The 23,248-nt window shown below is 38.7% G+C and overlaps 1 protein-coding gene across 15 annotated transcripts in view; it reads left to right on the plus strand.

The window, feature by feature from the left end:
- The window catches only part of ARHGAP24 (Rho GTPase activating protein 24), a 518,143-nt gene that overhangs the window by 472,707 nt on the left and 22,188 nt on the right, over positions 1 to 23,248 (plus strand). For 10 of the 15 annotated variants that reach the window (XM_070047901.1, XM_070047906.1, XM_070047908.1 and 7 more), the window contains 3 exons: positions 16,219 to 16,351; positions 19,375 to 19,448; positions 22,494 to 22,615. In XM_070047901.1, coding sequence (XP_069904002.1) covers positions 16,219 to 16,351; positions 19,375 to 19,448; positions 22,494 to 22,615 — 329 coding nt within the window. The remainder of the gene's footprint in view (positions 1 to 16,218; positions 16,352 to 19,374; positions 19,449 to 22,493; positions 22,616 to 23,248) is intronic. The other 5 variants (XM_070047909.1, XM_070047912.1, XM_070047911.1 and 2 more) reach the window with 1 other exon arrangement.

Raw genomic sequence — 23,248 nt, forward strand, 5'->3', positions numbered from 1 at the left:
ATTCCATATCTTAGCTATTACAAATAAAGCTGCAACGATTATGGGGGTGCAGATAACTCTTTCATTTACTGATTTCATTTTATTGGGTAAATTCCCAGGAGTGGGATGGCTGGATCATATGGTAGGTATATATTCAGGTTTCTGATATATCTCAAACTGTCTTCCACAATGACTGTACCAGTTTTCATTGCCATCAACACTGGACTAGGGTATCTTTTCCCCCACATCCTCGGAGCATTTGTTGTTTGTTGATTTCTGTATGAGGGCCATTCGAACTTGGGTAAAGTAAAACTTCTTCATGGTTTTGATTTGCATTTCCATGATGGCTAGTGATCTTGAGCATTTTTTTCATGTGTCTGTTAGCCATTCATATTTCCTCTTATGAAAAATGCCTGTTCAGGGGCCTGCACCATGGCTCAATTGGTTAATTCTCTGCCTGAGGTACCAGCATCCCATATGGGCTCCAGGTTCTAGTCCTGGTTGCTCCTTTTCCAGTCCAGTTCTTTGCTGTAGCCTGGGAAGGCAGTGGAAGATGGCCCAAGTGCTTGAGCACCTGTACTCGCATGGGAGACCAGGAAGAAGCACCTGGCTCCTGGCTTCAGATCTGCACAGCACGCCGGCCGTGGCAGCCACTTGGGTGAAGCAACGGAAGGAAGACCTGTCTGTCTCTCTCTCTCACTGCCTAATTCTACCTGTCAAATATAAATAATAAAAAAAAAGAAAAATGCCTGTTCAAATCCTTTGCCCATTTCTTAACGGATTGTTTGTTTTGTTTTTGCTGAGTTTATTTAGCTCTTTATAGATTCTGGATGTTATTCCTTTATCAGTTGCCTAGTTTGCAAATAATCTCTCCCATTCTGTGGGTTACCTCTTCACTTTGCTGAGTGTTTCTTTTGCAGAAGGAAGCTTCTCAATTTTATGTCAATTTTGGCTTTGATTGCTTGTGGTTCTGGGGTCTTTTCCCAGAAGTCTTTATCTACACTGTCATGTAGGGTTTTGCCAATGTTTTCTAATAATTTTATGGTATTGGATCATAGATTTAGGTCCTTGATCCATTTTGAGTGGATTTTTGTGTAAAGTGTAAGGCAGGGATCTTGCTTCATATTTCTGCATGTGAAGATCCAGTTTCCCCAGCACCATTTGTTGAAGAGATTGTCCTTGCTTCAGGGATTGATTTTAGCTCCTTTGTCAAAGATAACTGGGTTGAAGATGCATGGATTCATTTTTGATATTTATATTCTGTTCCACTGGTCTATCCATCTGTTTTTGTGCCAGAAGCAGGCTGTCTTGATTATAAATGCCCTGTAGTATGTCTTGAAATCCGATATTGTGATGTCTCCAGCTTTATTTTGTTGTTTAAGATTGCTTTAGCTCTTCAGGTCTTCTGTGTCTCCATATAAATTTCAGCATAATTTTTTCTATATCTGAGAAGAATGTCCTTGGTATTTTTATTGGTATCAGATTGAATCTGTAAATTGCTTTCAGTAGTATGGACATTTTGATGATGCTGGTTCTTCCAATCCATGAACATAGAAGATTTTTCCATTTTTGTGTGCCTTCGTCTATTTCTTTCTTTAATATTTTATAATTTTCATCATAGAAATCTTTGATATCCTTGGTTAAATTTATTCCAAGGTATATAATTTTTTTGCTATTGGTTTTTGTGTGTTAACTTTATATCCTGCCACATTACCAAATTCTCTTATGAGTTCCCGTAGTCTCTTGAGTATTTTGGTTCCCCAGATATATAATCATATCATCTACAAATAGAGATTATTTGACTTCCTCCTTTCCAATTAGTATCCCTTTGATTTATTTTTCTTGCCTAATGGCTCTAGCTAAAACTTCCAGGACTACATTGAATAGCATTGGTGAGAGTGGGCATCATTGTCTGGTTCCAGATCTCACTGGGCATACTTCCAACTTCTCCCCATTCAATAGAATGTTGGCCATGGGTTTGTCATAAATTGTCTTGGTTGTGCTGAGGAATGTTCCTTCTATACTCAGTTTGCTTAACATTTTCATCATGAAAGGATGTTGTATTTTATCAAATGTTTTCTCTGCATCTATTGAGATAATCATGTGGGTTTTGTTCTTCAGTTTGTTAATGTGATATATCACATTGATTGATTTGCAAATGTTGAACCATCCATGCATACCAGGGATAAATCCCACTTGATCCAGATGAATGATCTTTTTGATGTGTTGTTGGATTTGATTGGCTAGTATTTTGTTGAGGCTTTTTGAGTCTATGTTCACCAGAAAAATTGGTCTATAATTCTCTTTCTCTGTTGTATCTTTTTCAGGTTTAGGAATTAAGGTGATTCTGGCTACATAGAAGGAGTTTGGAAGGATTCTGTCCCTTTGAATTGTTTTGAACAAGTTGAGAAGAATTGGAGTTAATTCTTCTTTAAATGTCTGGTAGAATTCCATAGTGAAACCATCCTGTCCTGGGCTTTCCTTTGTGGGAGAAACTTTATTATTGATTTGTTTTCTGTCTTGGTTATTGTTATGTTTAGTTTTTTTGTGTCTTCATGGCTCAATTTTGGTAGGTTGTATGTGTCCAGTGATCAATCCATTTCTTCTAGGTTTCCTGATTTATTGGTCTACAGCTCTTTGTAGTAATTCCTGATTATTATTTTTACTTCTATGGTATCTGTGGTTATATTTCCTTTTTCATCTCTAATTTAATTCATTTGAGTATTCTTTTTTTCTTTTTTGGTTAGTTCAGTCAATGGTGTATCATTTTTTTATTTTTATTTTTTTGAAAAACAGCTCTTCTTTTCGCTGATGTTTTGTATTTTTTAACTTCAATTTGTTTATTTCTTCTCTACTTTTAATTATTTATTTTCTCCTACTGATTTTGGGTTTGGTAATCTATTGTTTTTCTAGATCCTTGAGATGTATTGATAGCTCATTTATTTGGTGCATTTCTAATTTCTTTTAATAGGCACAAATTGCTATAAGTTTCCTGTTAACACCAATTTGCTGTATCCCATAAGTTTTGTTATGTTGTATTGTCATATTCATTCATTTCCAGAAATTTTTTGATTTCTCTTGATTTCTTGTATGACCCACTGTTCATTCAGGAACATGTTTTTCAGTCTCCACGTGTTTGTGTATATTCTGGAGATTCCTGAGTTGTTGATTTCTAACTTCATTCCATTGTGGTCAAAGAAGATGCATGGTATGATTTTGATTTTTTTAGAATTTGCTGAGACTTGCTTTAAGGCCTAGCATGTGGTCTATCCTAGAGAAAGTTCCATGCACTGGTGAGAAGAGTGGATATTCTGCAACTGTACGATGAAAAGTTCTGTAGAATTCTATTAGGTTCATTTGGTCTACCATGTCAATTAATTCTGTTGTTTCCTTGCTGATTTTCTGTCCAGTTGATTTGTCCATTGCTGATCATTCTTAATGTTACTTTTTTTTATGTAATTTTTAGACATATAGTAGTGTCACAGAGTTGATAATCATTGTGTGAGTATTTTCCAAACTTCTTTCATCCCCACACTACTGTCATGATTTTAACCACATCTGTATAACATCTGTCCTAGGTTTATAGATATTTTATGTAAATGCAGTCATTATTTCCTTTTTCAATTTTGTTGTAGAGGAAATTTATATCCTTATTGTTAGCTGAAAATCAGCACCAGTTACATAACTAAAAAGACAGTGTAACGCAAATGCTTGGTAACAAAAACCTAGAATTTAATGCCCCTGGATGCTTTGTAAACTCTGACCGTAAGGCCATCTGTTTTTTTGATGAAAATGGAAATTAGCATGTGCTGATACCACTTTAACACAGCTCTCATCCCCCAACTGGTACTTTTTGTTAGTGTAATAGGAAAATTGAAGCCAATCAGTGAAGGGCTAATATTTCTACTGTGGGGTATGACATCAAGTCCAATTTTTGTGGTAATTTAAATAACTGGGATCAGCCTACACTTTAGAAAATGCAGTCAGCTCACTCTCTACTAGCACAGGCAGATGGAATTTCTTTGATGCTTGGTTTCTTACCTAATTTGAGCAATAGGTGTAAACTTACTTGTGAAACTACATTGTATACAGGCATTTGAAACTTAATGGAATTAAGGGAAAATATCTTGTATGTGGAAAATACTTACATGAATGCGAATTCACTAAATACTGCTTGTGAGACAAGTTGCCAACTAGAAATCTATCAGGTTTCTGAGGCCAGCATTGTGTATTAGTGGTTTAAGCCACAGCCTACAATGCCGGCATTCCATTGGTGGTTTACTGGCTGCTCTACTTCCTATCCATCTCTGTGCTAATGCACCTGGGAGAGGAGAGCAACAGAAGGTGGTCCAAGTGCTTGGGCCCCTGCACCCATATGGGAGACTTGGATTAAACTCCATACTCCTGGCTTTGGCCTGGGAAGTGAACGATTGGATAGAAGGTATCTCTGTATGTCTCTCCTTCTCTCTATAACTCTACCTTTCAAATTAAAAAAAAAAAAAGTGTCAGGTTTCATTGTGGTTTTTAACTTTTTGTGATGGTTCTGAAAAGCTGGTACACCTGAGTTCTAGAACAAGAGCTTCACTTTCTATTCAAATCATCTTTGCAGAATTTGGACTCACTTTCACTGAAATCCAATAGGCTTATGAATAAAAATACCCAGTTAACCTAGAAATGTCTCAGTTTTTTGAATATCTTCCAGCTGATATTTTCTACTTACTGACGGGGACACAAAGTAGGAATTATGAGTTCAGGTTTTGATGACACGTAAGGGTGGGACTACGTTCCTGGCTTCCATTTATTTCCTAGGTTAATGACCTGGGCCTATTTACTTAACCTCTCAAAACCTCCTAATATTCTCATAGAAAATAAAAATAATAACCCCATATGATCCTTGTGTTCACACACTTGAAGTGCCACTTGAAAAACTGGTCAAATGTAGTCCCTGGCATATAGTATATATTTTTGTTGCCAGTATGGTAGGCATCCATTTATTGCCATTATAAGGATGATGATGATTATGATGATGATGATGATAATTCAGAGTGACATTTTTTATGATAAAAAAGTGATATGCATGAATCCATGGAGTGCAGACTCTAATGGCTAACCATAAACTCCTCTGTGTTTGTAATGGAGGAATTCTTCATTTCTGTTTTGAAATCTCCATGGCAATTCCCACTGAAAGAAATAAGAGACCTATAAAATTTTATGATCTGAAAGTGTGTGATTTTGTGTGTTTTATAACTCAGATTGTAAAATTTTTGCATAAAATGAATTCCTTAAAGCCATATGTTTCTTGAAATAAATTTATTGAATTCTATTTTACATATAATATAATTTACCCATTTCAAGAGTATACTTCAATGATCTTTAACAAATTTGCCAAGTCATGTAACTATTACCATAAATCAGTTTTAGAATATTTTCATCACCATAGGATCCCTTATGCCAATTCACAGATATTTCCAGTATGGACATTATGTTTTCATTTCTCTTGGGTGTATAAATAGATGTGGAATTTCTGAGTCATAACTGCATTTAACATTTGAGGCACTGCTGAACTGTTGCCAAAATGGCTGACCATTTTATATTTCCACCAGTGGTGTATGAGTGTCCCAAGTTTATGTTCTAGCCATCCGAGGGGCTGGGACATGCCACCTTTAGCTCTAGTGTGCATTTCTTTAATAGCTGTGCATGTTCAGCATCTTTTCATAACTTCACAAGTCATTCATATGTCTTGGTTATGCACATGGTCATAAAAATGTTTTATTTTTCTGATTGTATTATAATTTATGGTAATAAGTAGTTAAAAATCTCTAGAGAATCACAAATAATGTTTTGAGAGTAACTATTTAAGATTGAGATAAATATCTGTGATATCATGAAGAGTGTGTCTACATACTCAAGGAATTATTACTGTAGATATTCATCTGAAACCATGAAGTTAAACTGTTAAGTCAGGAAGAAAAATCTACATGTATAACTAGAATCTGAACTCAAGGAAGGGAGAGAATGTTTTGAATCTTGGTTATCATTTTTATCCCTAACACCTAGAAAAATGTCTGGTTCAATATAGGTACACCATAAATCTTCTTGTGTAAATGAGCACAAGGAATATACTTTGAATATATTTGTTGATATTGCTATTTCTGATATGTCAAAGGCAGAAAATCCATGTGCTTATTTTCATAGGTGAGAAATTAGGAAACTTGAAAATTGTCATCTTTCAAAAGAATGCCTCAAATTTTGAAAGAATATCATGTTTGTCAACTAAGACAAAAAGCTTGACTGTGTTAATATAAGATGTCATCATCCTGTGATTGGATTTCTAATTATGCAAAAGCCACAGCTCTATATAAGACCAGTACCTTTATTATTCTATTCCCTAAATTCTCTCATGCATATGGATGCATTATATTCCCAAACAAACTGTATTTTGATTTAAAACAAGACAATAACAACAAAGCAAACAAAACTCAAACCAAAGCAAACAAACTTACTTGATCTCCATATGCCACCACGTGCAATGCTAGTATCCCTTATGGGTGCCAATTCAAGTCCCAGCTGTTCCACTTCCAATCCGGCTCCCTGCTAAGGTGCCTGGGAAAGCAACAGAAGATGGCTCAAGTCCTTGGGCCCCTGAACCTACATGGGAGACCCGGATGGAATTCCAGGTTCTGGGATCAGTCTAACTCTGACCATTGTAGTCACTTAGGGAGATGAAAGATTCTCTCTCTCTCTCTCTCTCTCTCTCTCTCACTGTCTGTCTCGCTGTTTCCTTCCTATAAGCTCTGCCTGTCAAATAAATAAATCTTTTAAAAATGATTGAAAAAATGGTTCAAGCATAAAACACTAATATAATAAACATCTATATATGTGCTGACAAAATATCCTTTCCAGCAAAAAGTATCACAGAATTTTGATGTGAGAGCCACGAGAAATACTTATTGGGGCTCTCTTAAAGCTTTTCTCCCCTCCCCCATCTCCTATAAACCTGTGAGTAAACTAGGATGATAATATCTGGTCCATATACTGAAAATACTTTCATGCTATAATAAGAGACTATTGAAATATTCAGGGAAGGGACAGGATCTGTGTGGACTTGGATAGTTTGTGTTAGCGTATAGACCTACCTTGCTATACCAGAAACCCTTCTATATGCCCTCTAACACTGAGTTAGAGGTTCAGCAATGCAAACCTGGGCCTCTATTTACTCCTCTCCTATGTAAGGCACATAGGTTTGCTTCCTGTCATGTTGATTCTATTGAGAGAAAATAAGTTTCATGGGGAAAAAAGGCTTGCATACTTCATTGCTTGTCCCAGAAGCAGACAATCACAATTCTCCAACTCTGTGATGATTGTGGAAGGAAATGCACAACATGGCACAGGGCCCTTATTGAGGACACATTACTACGAATGAATATATATGTGTATATACACACACATATATATATGTATATATATGTACATATATATGTATACACACACACACATATATGAAGCTTTGGTTGTGATTTTGTTTTTGTTAGCTAGAAACATGACTATTAGGGTTTACTTATATTTTATCTCTTATTTTAAAATACATATATGGGTTTTAAATGCAATTATATTTTTTTAATTAGGCACAAATGCATCCCTTTGGCATCAGAACCTCAGTGCTTCTCTTGGTCGTTCTGGGTTGCATAATCTGAAATGTCTCAGTAGAAGAATGATTGTTGAATGTTATTATGACGACTCCACTTCCTTTGTTTCTCCTGGAACCTCATCTGCAGAGCTTAGTGAAGGAAAAAGCATGTATGCAGACAAAATAAAATCCAAAAGTAACTGAATAAAGTCCATAATGTCTCTATTTTTGCTAAGCCAAGTTCATTAACTATTTGCCAAGATTTTGAAGACCATATGAAACAAATTACAGCCCATAACATTTCAGCTCCTGGATACAATTACAGCACGAAAGGGCAATGTGATGAAGTCTCCAGCACTTATATTTACCAGTTTGAAGACAAGAAAACTGCAAGAGGCATGCAAATCCTATGAAAGAACTTCTTTGTCAAATGGTAGGAGAGGCAGCATTCTCCAATTAAACATGAAACGAAAGCTTGTGAGCATATCTAGTAATGTAACTGTGTAGTTGTGGTATACTTCGAGATTGTATGTTGTTTATCCCACTTGTTTTTATTTCCTGGGGGAAACGTGAGGTGAGCAAGATGTGTCTCATTCCATCTCTCAAATGAAATCTAGTCACATAATCCATTGGCCAGTAGGTACTTATGTTAAGTCTAATTTTGAAATGTGTTTTCTTATTTTATCTCCATGAATAGTTTCTTTATATACACCTGAAAACAGGTCATCAGAATTGATAATAACCTTACCAATCTTATTGAGCAATTTTGCATTTCTCAGCATATGTTATATTCCAAAAAGCAGTTGGAGAAAAAAGTTAGTGTGTGGATATTACTCCATTGTGAATCCCAACCTACATCCAGAACACTTAACATTTATAAACAATCTTAAACTGTTTTGTCCATTGGCAAATATAGATGTCTGTGAGACTTCAAAGCCCTCCATCTTCTCTTACACAAATACATATTATGTACATACATGCATATGTGTGCATATATGTGTGTGATATTGTATTATATATATATGTTATAGGAACATACACATATTTATAATAGACTCTTATTTGCAAACAGTATATCATCTCTTTATCATTGTTAGCTTTTTTAAAAAAATATCTATTTATTTGACAGAACCACAGAGAGAGAGGGAGAGACAGAGAGACAGAAATCTTCCATGCACTGTTCACTGCCGAGCAGGGCTTGGGCCAGTCCAAAGCTAGGAGACAGGTACCAAGAGCTTCATCCAGGTCTCTCACATGGATTACAGGGGTCCAAACACTTTGGCCATCTTCTACTGTCTTTCCCAGGCGCAGTCGCAGGGAGTTTGGACACAGAGCAGCACCTACATATGTTTGCTATGGGGACTGGGAATGGGTGCACAGACTTGCAGCACAAGACCAGTTAATATGCCATCATAATTATAGAAGAGGAGGATGTAAACTTAGACTTGAACAGTGTCAGTGTTACTGCTAAAGAAGGTATAGAGTCATAAATTATCATATCAAGATATATGTGACCCCATCCTTAGTATTTTAAAAAGCTTCCCAGGCCATTCCAACGTACAATCCAGTCTGAGAATCACTAATCCCTATTAGATTTAGAGTCTCAGGAAGAACAAAATTTAGGTTGACTTCTAGGTTTCTTGCTTGTTCGTGTGAGCCATCATGTCATTCATTATCAGAAACCACTAAAGGAAAAACAATTTTATTGCAAGGGGAGGTTTCTGTTGTCGGTGGTCAGCTTTGCTTATGTAAAATTCAGAGTATTTATGGGATATCTAAGAATTCAGCAGAAAGGACGGGTGTGGAAGTCTATTCTTTGCACCCATTGAACAAAAGTGAGAGTTGAAATCATGGATTTATCCCAAGGATTTGCAGGGAGTCCAGGAGATCAACAACACTTGGAGGCCAGCAGAGGAAAAAGAGGGGTTGGGAGCTGCCTGGCAGGAAGCGATGGCCACAGAAGAAGGAAAGAAGGTGAAAGGAAAATACCAGTGAGGTGGCAAAGAAGCAATGAAATGCAGACTTAGCCTTGAGCGATGTTTGTCAGAGGCATCCATTGGACAAATATCCATGATTTTTTTTCCAGTTTGGGGATGTAGCTACTTTCTGTTTCAAGAATCTATTGTTTAGAAGCCAGGAACTCAGACTGTGCAAAGGAATCTCTTCCTTACAGCTGTACTACAAGTTTGGGTTTCTTATACACATAAAGGGAGAAGATACATAGCTCTATGTGTGTGTGCTTGCATGCATGTGCCCACATGATGATATATTAGAATAATTGTAGATAAAATTTCAAATATCCCTTTTACATGGTTAACTAGCACTGTAATGGGTGACCCATTGCATACGTACTGCCATATATGTCATTGTAGCAATACATATGTAACTTAAGTAGGAAAGCAAAAAGGAATTAAGCATAAGCAATATTTTCCCCCCAATGTTTCTTCTACCATCTCTTCCATTGCAGGATTCTAGAGAGACAAGTCTGTAACCAGTAGGCACCTATGGATGGTTAGAGGTGGCCAGAGGTAAACATGTGACAACTGCACACAGAAATCCCTTCTTTTCTTGAAAGTTTTCTACTCCAAATATGTATTCTATATATATTTGGCCTTGGCTGCACATGAGAAGAAAATTTCATACATAGGCTTCAATCCAGATCAATTATATCAGAATGTATAGGATCTAATCATTAATATTTTGAAAAAATTTCCAGATGATTCTAATATGCAACTGAGGTTGAGAATCAACTTTTTCTATGTCAGTTGGTTCAATCAGACAATGTTTCCACAAATCTGCATTAACCAAAAGCATGTTTCTGTTTGTTTGCTAACATTTTGTCACCTAACAGCAATATTAATAGTTTTACAGGGAAGCTCACCAAATGCAGACTGGGGGACACGTTAGTCAGCTTAGGCTTCCAAAACAAGATGCAGTAGGCTGTGTAGCTTAGCCACCAGCGGTTGCTTTCTTACAGTTCTGGTGATTGAAAATCAGAGATCAGAGTGCCACTATGGTTGGCTTCTGGTGAGGGCTCTCTTCTGGTTGCCTTCTTGCTGGTTCTTGGCATGGCTGCTCCTCAGTGAGGAGAGAAACAAAGCTCTCTAGTGTCTCCTTTTATCAAGGGCACCAATCCCTTGAGACCAGGACCCCACCTCATGATCTCATCTGTCCCTAATTAACTCCCACAGGCCCTGTCTCCAAAAACCATCACAGTAGAAGTGAGGCTTCGATGTAAAGATGAGAGGAGGGGCACAGATCAGTCCCTAACCTGGGTCATCATGGAGTTCTCTACCACTGCTGCCTTACACCAGGAGGATTGTACTGGGGCAAGCACCCATTCAGTCTAGCCCAGGACTTTGCCTGGAGGGGACAGTCTTTTGATTTTGTGAGTAACTCAGTGCTAACACTTACATGACTGTAAGCCCAGGTCATTTAACCAGATCTAAGTTTCACAACCAAAAAGTGCTCAGTTTTGATGGATGCTTTAAAAATTAGTTTGAATAGAACCTGGACACTTTTTCATAGCTGTTTAGTTTAGTTTGCAGCTATGTAGTACCTTTGGATTTGCTTTTCTTTGCCATAGTGAAACTCAGTAGACAGAGCCAAGTGTTGCTTATGTGGCGATTGTACACAAGTGTTGCTTACGTGGTGATTGGTAGTGCTGCTATGGGTTTGCAATCTACTGTGTGTTCTCCCTAGAACCCGTAAGACAACATTTTGTGTAATTCTGACTGAGTTTTACATCTTATCATGGCACTTGCTGCAGATAAATCCACAATATCATTCATTACTTCCTATAAGGGTGCACTGGGAATGTATTCCATTCAGTTAAGTCAAAGGATTATATTGTGTTCTGTGCATAGTATCCTAGGTGAAAAATTCCCATATCTAATTTTGAGGCTTAAATGTTACCAGGTTCTCTCTGTATAATATTAAATTTGTAATTATGGTGGCATTTGGATTTATCATTGTATATAAGTGTGTTTATTAGGGAAGGAAAACTGAGATTAGAGGATGAGCAAGGAGGAAGTCATGTCAGACTCCCCGCTCCCTGCCCAGATCAATGAGAGACCCTAGTGTACCTAGATAATAAAAGGGCAGGTAATTTTCCAGAAAATGCAAAGAACATACTGAACATCACACACCTAGCAGAGACTTAGCATTAAAGTATACATAAAGTGCTATGAAGTAGAGGAGATGAGGCATGGTATGGGAAAGTGTAGTTTGTTGTGCGTTAGAAACATAAGCCCAAAGGAGACAGAGGGTCTACAATATTCCTGTTTGACCTCACATGTAACATGAGGCAATGCATGCCATGCCACAGGCATTCAGGAACTGCAAGGGCACTTTGACAAGTCCATGAAGAGGTGGTTGTTCAACCCGGCACCTAAGATGCCCACATCTGACATTGGAGTTCCTGGGCTCCATTTCCAATTTTGGCTCTGGGCACCAGCTTCCTGCCAATGTAGACTCTGGGATGCAGTGATGATGGCTCAAGTAATTGGTTTCCTGCCACACATGTGGAAGATCTGGTTGAAGATCAGGCTCTTACCCTGACCCAGTCCCAGCCATTGTAGGCATTTGGGGAGTGAATCAGCTGATGGGATATCTTCCTGTGTATATGTATCAGTCCCTATCTGTTTCTCTCCTTCTCAAATTAAAAAACAAATTATAGACAAATGGAGTAAATAGAGGAGTTCATTTTGGTATTAAAAAAATCACTTCCATGAACTTTCTGAAGGTTCTTCATATTTGAGAGAATAATCAAAAGATCCATGAGAAAATAAAATTATGCCAATCATAGGAAACAGGATTTAGAGTTAAAGCTCAAGTACAAGATCAAGTGAAAACAAATTTATCAATTTATTAATCAAAACAAGTTGATCAATTAAGGGACAGCAGCTACAGAGCTCTTCTTGGTCTGCTAGCTCTTTCACTCGGGATCTTTGGGCCCAGCTCTGCCTCTTTTCTATCACTGGATAGAATGAGCATGATTATTTAATCTTAATTTCTGAACAGATTCTGCCAACAGATGAATGAAACAGACTCATGTCTGTCGAATGACTTTACACTGGCAAATGATTTTGAACTCCTGCTAACCAGGCACGACCCTACAGCTCCTCATGTCTGAGTGATTCGCCAAGAGGAATCTTTATCTGTGCAGTTTCCTGTTGAAGTGCTTCACAGGGTGCTAATGACAGAACCTGCTCTTCAGGTTGCGGTGCAGGGCTGAGGTGTATGGAAGTTGAGGTGTGTGATGGTGTTAACCAATGAGGGATTTGATCCTCCACGTTCCAGAGACTCGCCACAACATAGTCACTTCAGTGTGTTTTGTGGAAGGTTGAGATACACTCCTTTGAGGCAAGGATGGCGCTACTTCTAGTACTGTGGTAACTAACACATGACGTTGGTGTGCAATTAACTAGGGGCACACATTACAGTAAACATTTATTATGCACAGTAATGGGTTGTCAATAAGAGCAGTCAGGCTGGAGAGGTAGGTGCTGAAGGAGGTTGTTTTGTAGAGTGGATACACAGCAAGATTTTTCAGAGAAAACTGTATTTTTCCCATGACAGTAGGTAACCTACTGACAGGGCCAGAGTGGCCAGCAACCCCTTAAAGGGAGTGAGAATTGGCAAAACATGTTGAAGTTTTTCCAGAGCTGTTTTTTTTTTCATTCAATGGGAAAAGACAAACCCAAAAATGAGCACAGTAAAAAAGGAAAAAAAAAAAAAGAAAGAAAGTAAAGTTTCTATTTCTATAAGCAAAGTTTAGTAAAACCCAAAAAGTCATACATTTTTAAGTTTTAGTCTTTAAGAAAATATTTAATAACCTTTGTTAAAGGGGAAAATGCAAATATATTTGGTCATTTGTTCATCATTTTTATGTCATTAACTAAGTTCACATATACTGTAATGCTAGAAAGCTAACGCAAACTGTCACTTCAGGGAAGGAATAAAACGGCCACCCCGCTCTGCCTCTCTTATCTTGATTCATAGCTCAGATATTTCTATTCTTAGAACCCAGCTGCAGCTTCGGTGCTAAGAAAATTGCTGGCAGAGGAAGAATGAATCTGCAGACTTTCATCCCTCACAATTTTCACACCTTCCCGCTAAATCTAATTTTGCAATCTCGCCATCTAGTGGTCAAACGTTCTCAATACCTCAGCTCACAAAAGGGCTCACTTCTGCTACGAGGAAAAGATGATAGAAAGTAGCAAGGAAGTTGCCTTAGAAATTGTGTATCTGGGGAGAATCAAGGAAATGAACGGCGGTGAAACTCCAAAACATGATTCTTGTTAAATACGTGTGTGTTTTCTTTTGATCGTTATTGTCTAACATATGTATTCCATTTATTCCTTAACCTTCCTTATGTTCTATTTACATAAACTTAGGAATGATATATAAAATGCTTTGTGTATTGAGATATATATTTTTTATAAAAATATACACTTCTGCATTATCTATTATACTTTTCCCACATTCTTCTCTGTTTTTACCTGTAACTTAATTAAATTGTGATTGACGCAGGCAGCAAAACAAACCTAACCCAGTTAGAGTGGAATCAAAATCTGGCAGTTGCTTCTGTATTAGGTTGTACTGCATATCCTGCCCCATGCTGTACTTTATTATCAGTGATGGTACCTTCAAGTTCAGAGGCTTTCTATATAGCCAGAGAAACGTGGGTGGCCTTGAGCAGCATGAAATAGAGTTGCCTGCCGTAAAACAAACAAAACTGGTGTCTTGCTTGTCTTACCACTGAGTCTATTTTAGGTCTGTTATTAAAAATTGAGGAAAATATTTTTAGGAATTAGTGAGCTTATTTAGTTTTTAAGATATCCTAAATATGTGATTTTTATTTCTTGCATCCAAAGTTATCTTTTCATTTCACTTTCCACCAACTTTTTTCCCCACAAACTTTTGTAGTACCCTCACACAGTCTTCAGATGTTGGCCTGAGTATATTTTTCAGAAAAAGTATCCAAACCCTGGGTTAGGCCCCTCATATTAGATAACATGTAATAATTTTCTTCATTACTAATTGCCACACTTTGTAATTACAGACTTGAATGACTATCAACTCAATAGCTCCTGCTCCCACTAGATTGTAGGCTGTGAGCAGGCTAGAAAAACACCTTTTTAAAAGTCCTCTGGGACCCTACACATTATTTTCTATAATACCCAATACAGAGTAGATGAGCAGCAAACACCTGAGGAAATCAACCCCTGAGTCTGACAAGTGCACTCTCCCAGCTCATACAGTTTTGCAAGGACTCTGCCTCTGTGCCGCCATTGTGGTAGGAGTATTCGTTGGAAGAGGAAACCCCACCTTCTCAAGGCTCACCCCTCTGGGGCTTGACAACTTCTGTGGCACGGCCGATTCTGAAACCCCTGACTTCCTCATTGCCCCTCTTCCTGCTTCATCACAGTCACAAGACACACAATCACAATCACACCTTTCACAAGACAAATGTTCCTCCAAAAAACTCTCTTCCTGTCTTCCTCCCCACCAGCAGAGAATAAAGGAACAGAGAGGACAAACCATGAGTTAGCATTTTAGTAAAATTATCTCACCCTCCTGTATCCAGCAGGGGTTAACAATAAATCATGCAGGTTATATGAAGAACTTGTCACATTTTCATTGTTTATATTCATAACACTTTCCTTCTCTTTATAGAAAAATTGACTCTTAGAATACTAGATAAGCAATTATGCTGTGAATCAATCATCTTTGAAATTAGCTCTTCTTAAAAAAGTTACAGTGTATCCGGGCCGGCCTTGTAGTACAGTGGTTAAGTTGCCTCCCATGATGCCTGCATCTCATATAGGAACTGATTCCAGTTCCAGCTGCTCTGCTTCCAATCCAGCTTCCTGGGAACACAGCTGGAAAAAGTAGCAGAAGATGGTCAGAGTGCCGGGGCTCCTGCCATCCATGTGGGAGACCAGGTGGGGTTCCTGACTCCAGTCTTTGGCTTGGTCCAGTCCTGGCTATTGTGGCCATTTGGGGAGTGAACAAGGAATGGAAGATCACTCTCTTTCTCTGTCTGTCTGTCTGTCTGTCTGCCTATCTCTTCTCTCTCCCTCTCTGTCCCTCTCTCCATTACTCTGCCTTTTAAATAAATAAAATAAATATTTAATTTTTAAAAGTTACAACATGCTATAGTAATCTTCCAGTATCCATAACCAATCACCAATGCCTTCCCAACATGAGTTCAATATTTTGAGAGATGAAGCAAGAACTCAGAAGCAATTACTTTTGATGTTAAATACACCCACATGGGTTGGATAATGTTTATAAATTGTATTATATTTTATTTAAAGTCTGATACATTCTTGTTTTCAAAAATTGTTCCTTTTGCGTACTGTACCCAAGAGAACAATGGTTGAGCTTTCAGGTCGTTTCAGACCACACGAAGGATCCTGAGTGACCGGCGATGTCTGGTCTTCCCCACCAGAGATGGCCCCCAGCAACCCCCGCGTAAATGCCCACTCCATTGATTCAAGTGCCAACTTGAACCACCCTGACCGGCTGACTTACATGTGGTGGACCAGAAGCCAAGTGGGGTAAAGGTCACTGCTAAGAATGTCTCCGCACTTGTGTCTCCACAGCAGCACGGACGTGCACACCGTGGCATCCCTCCTTAAACTGTACCTCCGGGAACTCCCAGAACCTGTTATCCCTTACGCAAAGTATGACGACTTCTTGTCATGTGCCAAGCTGCTCAGCAAGGACGAGGAAGCGGTACGTTGATGCATTTATTTCCGATTAAGTTCTGCGCAGCGTTTTTGTCAGTGTTCTCAGTGTTTGTTTTGTACTTGTCCCTTTGTCCTAGCCTCGGTTTGTTTCCTGCGGTGCTGTGTATCGACATCACACACATGTAGATGTAACACACACAGTTCAAGTACTATTTTTTTTTTAATTTCCTTCTCTGAAACGAATGTGGCTGAGTAATGATATCAGCACTCCTCACCATTTTTGCTCACAAAGTGGTTGACTGTGATGCCACACAGCCCACACATTCCATGAAAATGCGGAGACTGTTTCCTAGTCCGCTTTTCCGTGTGTGCCCACTAAATCACCTCAAGCAATAGCTGTGGACTAAGTCATACCCACTGCCTGCCTTTTTAAAAAAAAAAAAAAACTTTATTGGTATACCATTTCTATACTATGCATCACTCATTTAAAGTATGCAACTCACTACCCAGTATATTCTTAGACTTGTGCAAATATCACTAAACTCTAGTTTTAAAATATTTACAAAATGTGTTTTACGCTCAAAGAAACCTGGAACCTCTCCCTGTTCACCTCTTTCCCCAGGTCTTAGCAACTGCTCTTCTGTTTTCTGTTCCCATGGATTTGCCTGTCCTGCACATTTCCTATAAATGGGATCATTCAACCTGTGGATTCTTGTAACTGGCTTTTTCACTGTTTGGAACGTGCATCCATGTTTTACCAAATATCAGTATTTAATTCTTCTAATTTCCAAATGATATTCTACTATTAATACGTTCACCCACTGAAGGACTTTTGTCTTATTTACACGTTGAACTACTATGAATAATGCTTCTGTGAGCATCCATATTATACCAACATATGGTTGCATGTCCCTTCGTAGAATCGCGGGCCTATCTGTAACCTTGTGCTTCCTAAGGACACACCGCAAATTTAAATTCCTACCATCAGTGTGAACAGGTTCGAATTTTCCCATGTCTTGCCATTTTGCTTGCAATTTCTCTTACTTAACACAGCCATCCTCACGTGTGCAAAATGATATCTCCTCATCAAGCTTGGAATGGGGAATTGCTCCGATGGCTAATGGTGTTGAACATTTTTTTCATGTGCATATTTGCTCCTCATATATTTTTGTTGGGAGTATCATTTCTCCATTTTTATTTATGCTGCAGTCATCCCAAGTCCCTAACAGAGATTGGTTCTAGAATCCCCCCAAAACCAGAATCTGGAGATGTTCAAGTCCCTTATATACTGTGCACATCTTACGTACATCTTCCCGTGTACTTTAAATCTTCTCTAGATTAATACCGTGTAAACGCTGTGTAAACACTGGTTATGCTATCAGGCTTAGAGAAAAATGACATGATAAAAAGAGTATCTGCTTGTTTAGAACAGAAACAATCTTTTAAAAATATTTTCAATACTTGGTTGGTTGGTTCCACAGATATGGAGGACTGAATATATTTATCTTTTATTAATGAGCTTATGAGTTTAGATAGAAGCCCTTATCAGATTGATGACTTGCAAATATTTTTCCCATCGTGTGGCTCGTCTATTCATTTCTTTGATGGTATCTTTGAAGTACAACAAAGTCTTCAATTTTGATGAAGCCCAATGTATCTGTTTTCTTTTTTTCAGTTGTGCTTTTTGTATCGTATTTAGAAAGTCTTTGTGAACAGGTCACACAAACTTATTCCTGTATTTTCTCCTAAGACTTTTAGATCCTCAGCTGTTAATTTATGTGTATGACCCTTTTTCAGTTCATTTTTATGTACAGTGTAAGGAAAGAGATCTACCCAGTTCTTTTGCACGAGGCTTTCCAGTTGCCCCAGACCAGTTGTTCAAAGCACTATTCTTTCTCCCATTGAGTTTTCTTGGCACTGTTGTCAGAAACAGCTACATATTTTTGTGGATGCAGATTTACTCTGTCATGTAGTATTATCCATGACTGCTTTTGCACTATAACAGCAGTAGTTTTGATAGAGATCGTAAGTTTCATAAACATATTACAGGGAGCAGAAGAAAATCAGATTACATTATCTATTGGTTTTTCTGGGCCCATTTATGTTTGGAGGGAGACAGGCAATCAAAAGAGTAAAAGAAATTAATGTCTTGTGAAATTTCCGGGACAATTAGGCTTTCCAGCCCTCCCTACAAATGTATCCTTGACATGATCCGTCCTATCGCTAGTCTATGTTTGTCTATGTTCTGGGAATGTTGTAAATGAAAAGGACCCTCTGCTTTGAGACTTTTTTCTTTAAAAGTAACCTTGACATAACTGAGGCCATCTTCCCTTTTCAGTCACTTGTGAGCAAATGTTAAAGATGTTGAAAGAGTTTTCCTTAAATATGTTTCTCCATAAATAGTAATACTTTTGGAGGTCATAGAAAATCTTTGAAAATATTTCTGTAACGTTCACCATGGTGATGGCAAATTTTCATAACAGTATCTTTCATTGATAATATGTGAAATTCATGTTTTTAAAAAAGCAGTATGGCCATTTCCCACTTGCTTTAATTTCAAGGCCAACATGTGTCGCTCCCCCTCTTCGTGGAGGAACGACACAGGACCCTGCGCTGTTCTCTCGTCTGCTCGGCCCTCCCCGGGTTTGCTACTATCCCTTCCACCTCCGTGGAAGGGCAGTTCCCCCTGGCCGCATTCCCCACTTCCGCAGGGGAGCGGCACACCGCCGGCCGGCTTTCTCGGGGGCTGCACGGGTTCCCTTAGATGTTCCCCATAGATGTTCCTGGTGCATGCCGTCTCTCTCCTCCTTTATAGTCCTCCTCCGCCAATCCTAACTCGGCTGCCCACACGCCGAGTACGCTGCTCTCCTCCAATCAGGAGCAAGTCCTACAGTTTATTAGTTGAACTGGAGGCAGCTGTGCGGAAGCTGTTTACTTCTCTCCCAGCGCCATATTGTGGGAGAGCAGATGCATAGAATAAGTCTTAATTCGAGTAACAGTCTAGTCCGGATTGCTCCCCACAAACATGAAGAGAGAGAACATTTATTCTCTTCTGTTCTTTGTTCTCAGGGTGTTAAGGAGTTAGCGAAGCAGGTGAAGAGTTTGCCAGTGGTCAATTACAACCTCCTCAAGTACATTTGCCGGTAAGAATTGTCCCAAAGTGGGTAAAAACACTGTATTTCTCCTGATGCTTGACAATAAATACAATCACTTAGTTGCTCTGAGTTAACTTCCGGAAAATTAAAAAGCTTGATAAAGTGATCACAAAAGTTTCCTTGAACGATTAAGATTGACTAATTTTCTGATTTGATGTTTTTGAGGTCTTTCCTCCTCTCTGTATTAAATATACGTTACTTTGAATTTGCCACAAAGTTATTTGTACCATGTAGGGAGTGGTATTAGAAGAAAGAGCATGTCCCTTGTCATGAGAAGGACATGCATGGGTATCTAGATTCTACCGTTGACATTTAATGTGTCTTCATACAATGTTCTCATCCTCTCTGTATTTCAGGTTTGTAATAGACGAAGTGGTAATGAGACCATGTATTTTACACAGCTGACTAGGAACTATGGAGTTTAGGAATAGTGTCAGAGGAGGGCATTATAGTCCCAGAACTTGGGACACCCACATCCTCTATCCAAGCACCAGTTCAAGCCCTGGCTATGCAGCTTCTGATACAAGTTCCTTCTCATAGACCTGGGAAGGGGCAGATGGTGCTCCTAAGTACCTGGGTTCCTCCCGCCAGCATGGGAGACTCGAATGGAGCTCCTGGCTCCTGGCTTCAGCCTGCCCAGCGCTGGTTAATGTGGGCATTTGGAGAAAGAATAGAAGATTCTCTCTCTCTCCCTGTCTCTCTCTGTCTCTCTCTGTTCTCTGTTTCTATCTCTCTCTCCCTCCCTCCTTTCTACCTCTCTCCTGCCCCATCCATCATCTCTCCCTCCATCCATCCCTCTTCCTTTCTCTGTCACTTTGAGTTTCAAATAAATAAATATTTAAAAAAAAAAGAGTTAGTGCCAGATACTGTGCAATTCAAAATTGAAACCAGAACTTTCCACCTTAAGGTTGTCTGATAATGGTTAGGTTTGGAAGCAACAGGACCTCATGGTTCAGAATTACAAAAGGTAAGAAATGTTTGCACTCTCATAATGGACATTAACTGCAAGACTTTTGTCTCAGGACTCTGAGCGAATACAAGTTACCGTGGTGGAGAATAGACAAGCTACATTCTCCATAAATAATGGAGAAGAAAGTCTGGTTTGAGACCCATACTGCAAACCTCTATCTCCACAATAGAAAAACCTAACTTCTCCTGAAACATTCAAGCAGATTTTTTTTTTAATTTCAGGTATTTCAAATAAGAAATGAAACTAACTCTTGCTTTCAGTTTTACTGTAGTTTAGGTTGTTCAAGTGTGCTTCTAGAATAAGTTCATGGAAAATGCATATGATGAAAAAAAACCTCAATGAATTCCAAAAAAATTTTTTGCACCAAAATAAATTTATTGGAGCTGGCATTGTGGCACAGTGGGTTAAGTCACTCCCTGCAGCACTAGCATCCCATATGAATGCTGATTCAAGTGCCTGCTGCTCCACTTCTGATCCAGCTCCCTGTTAATGCACCTGAGAGAGCAGTGGAAGATGACCCAAGCTCATGGGCCCCTACCCCCATGTGGGAGACCTGAATGAAGCTCCTGGATCCTGGCTTCAGCCTAATCCAGCAATGGCCGTTGTAGTCATTTGGGAAGTGAACCTACAGGAACTCCCTCTCTCTAACTCCACCTTTCAAATAAATAAAATAACTCTTTTAAATAAATTTACCTTTTTGAATTCCATTCTCAATGAATCTTTTGAAGTCCCCTCGTATAATAATGGTGAACCTGTGAGAATAGGCACCCTTTTACAGTCATGGTGTAGCAGTTCAGAGCATGGATTTGGATTTGGACTTGGACTGCCTGGAGTCATATTGCAGCCTTGCCACTTACTGACTCTCTGTTTTTGGAGAAGATTCTTAACCCTCTGATACTTCGTGTCTCTCATCTGTAAAATAGAAACAATAATAGTACTTACTTTTGAGAATTTAACACGTGAGCACCATAAATCATACATAATAGTGCTACCTGAGTGGTATTTTTATTTTTTGTAATGTCCTCCTTATCTCATCAGTACAATAAGCAAGCTATGAAACAATAAAAGCTCTTATACAAGTGAAGACAAGTTGGTGGATAAAAAACAAGGAGAAGGGGCCGGCGTCCTGGCTCACTTGGTTAATCCTCTGCCTACTGCGCTGGCATCCCATATAGGCGCCGGGTTCTAGTCCCAGTTGCTCCTCTCCCAGTCCAGCTCTCTGCTGTGACCCGGGAGGGCAATGGAGGATGGCCCAAATGCTTGGGCACCTGCACCCGCATGGGAGACCAGGAGGGGGCACCTGGCTTCTGGCTTCAGATAGGCGCAGTGCTGGCCTTAGCGGCCATTTGGGGGGTGAACCAGTGGAAGGAAGACCTTTCTCTCTGTCTCTTTCTCTCACTGTCTATAACTCTACCTGTCAAATTAAAAAAACAAATAAATAAAATAAAATAAAAAAACAAGGAGAAGGCTTACTAAAAAAATAAAAATCCTTTCTACTAAAAGCATTGTTGTATGCCTCTTATTTTTTAGCAACTAATAAATGGAAATAATTTGTGCTTACAACTTTTTCATATCAATAGAACTAATGTACTTTCCACTGTTGATCTTATTTTTTAATAGACTATAAATTTGTAGCTTACAGATTTCTCATTTGAGAGTTGATTCCCCCTTCTCCAATTTGAGGGATTATACCACATGGTCTCATATACCATTCTCTGAGTATTCATATAAAGGGAATACTGAAAGACTGGAGGGAAATCCATACTATTGACTGTCAAGTCCATATTAGCAATGTCCAAATACAGTGATTCCTTTAATTAACACAGAAAGTCAAGCCAGGCCAGGCTGGGGCAGATATTTGATCTCATCCCTTAAGTTTGAAGCTTCATCATTTCCAATTTACTTTCTCCATATTTGAGTGAGAAATGCTTGAATTTCCAAATAATTTTATCTCCACTGTCATCTTCAGACATACTTCAGTTCATAAATTCCCCAGTGATCCAGTTTCTTCCACTGACAAGTTTCATACAGTTGTCTTTCAATCTTATTTTTGTACTCAATAGGTTCTTGGATGAAGTCCAGTCGTATTCTGGAGTTAACAAAATGAGTGTGCAGAACTTGGCAACTGTCTTTGGTCCTAATATCCTGCGCCCCAAGGTGGAAGATCCTTTGACCATCATGGAGGGTAAGTAAATGATTAAATGATTATCTTGCACCCTTATCAAAAACAGAATCAACTGTATCTTGGTTGGCCAGAATCTGTTCTTTGAACAGACTAAGGAAATAAATGAATCCAGGATAACTCTGTTTGTTGACTAAAGTTCTTTAAATGTTAAATCCTCTCTTTGACCATGAGGCATTTTCTTTTTAAGTGTATGAAAAATAACCTTTACTAAATGGTGCACCAGTAGTCTTAAATAGCAAATGGAATTTCCACAGGTCATCTGAAAAGTACAAGAAAATTCTAGGAGAAATAGAATTGAAAGCTAAGTTTATTTTGGTGCGATAAAAAAAGGAAATCCTTGCATAGTAGAGATCTTCTAAAGTGGAAATGTATATTATGGGAAAACTGTGCATGGAGTTAAAGCTTTGTGGCACGGTGGGTTAAGTCAACTCCTACAACACCAGTATCCCATATTGAAGTGCTGGTTCTTGCCCATGCTACTTTGCTTATGATCCAGTTTCCTGCTAACACACTGTGAAAACAACAGAAGATGGCCCAAGTACTTCGGCACCTGCCGTCTATGTGGGGGACCAGAATAGAGTTCCTGACTCCCAGTTGTGGCCTAGCCCAGACCTGGATGTTGCAGCTATTTGA

This window comes from Oryctolagus cuniculus, chromosome 8, assembly GCF_964237555.1.
Source record: "Oryctolagus cuniculus chromosome 8, mOryCun1.1, whole genome shotgun sequence".
In the NCBI taxonomy this organism is placed as follows: domain Eukaryota; kingdom Metazoa; phylum Chordata; class Mammalia; order Lagomorpha; family Leporidae; genus Oryctolagus; species Oryctolagus cuniculus.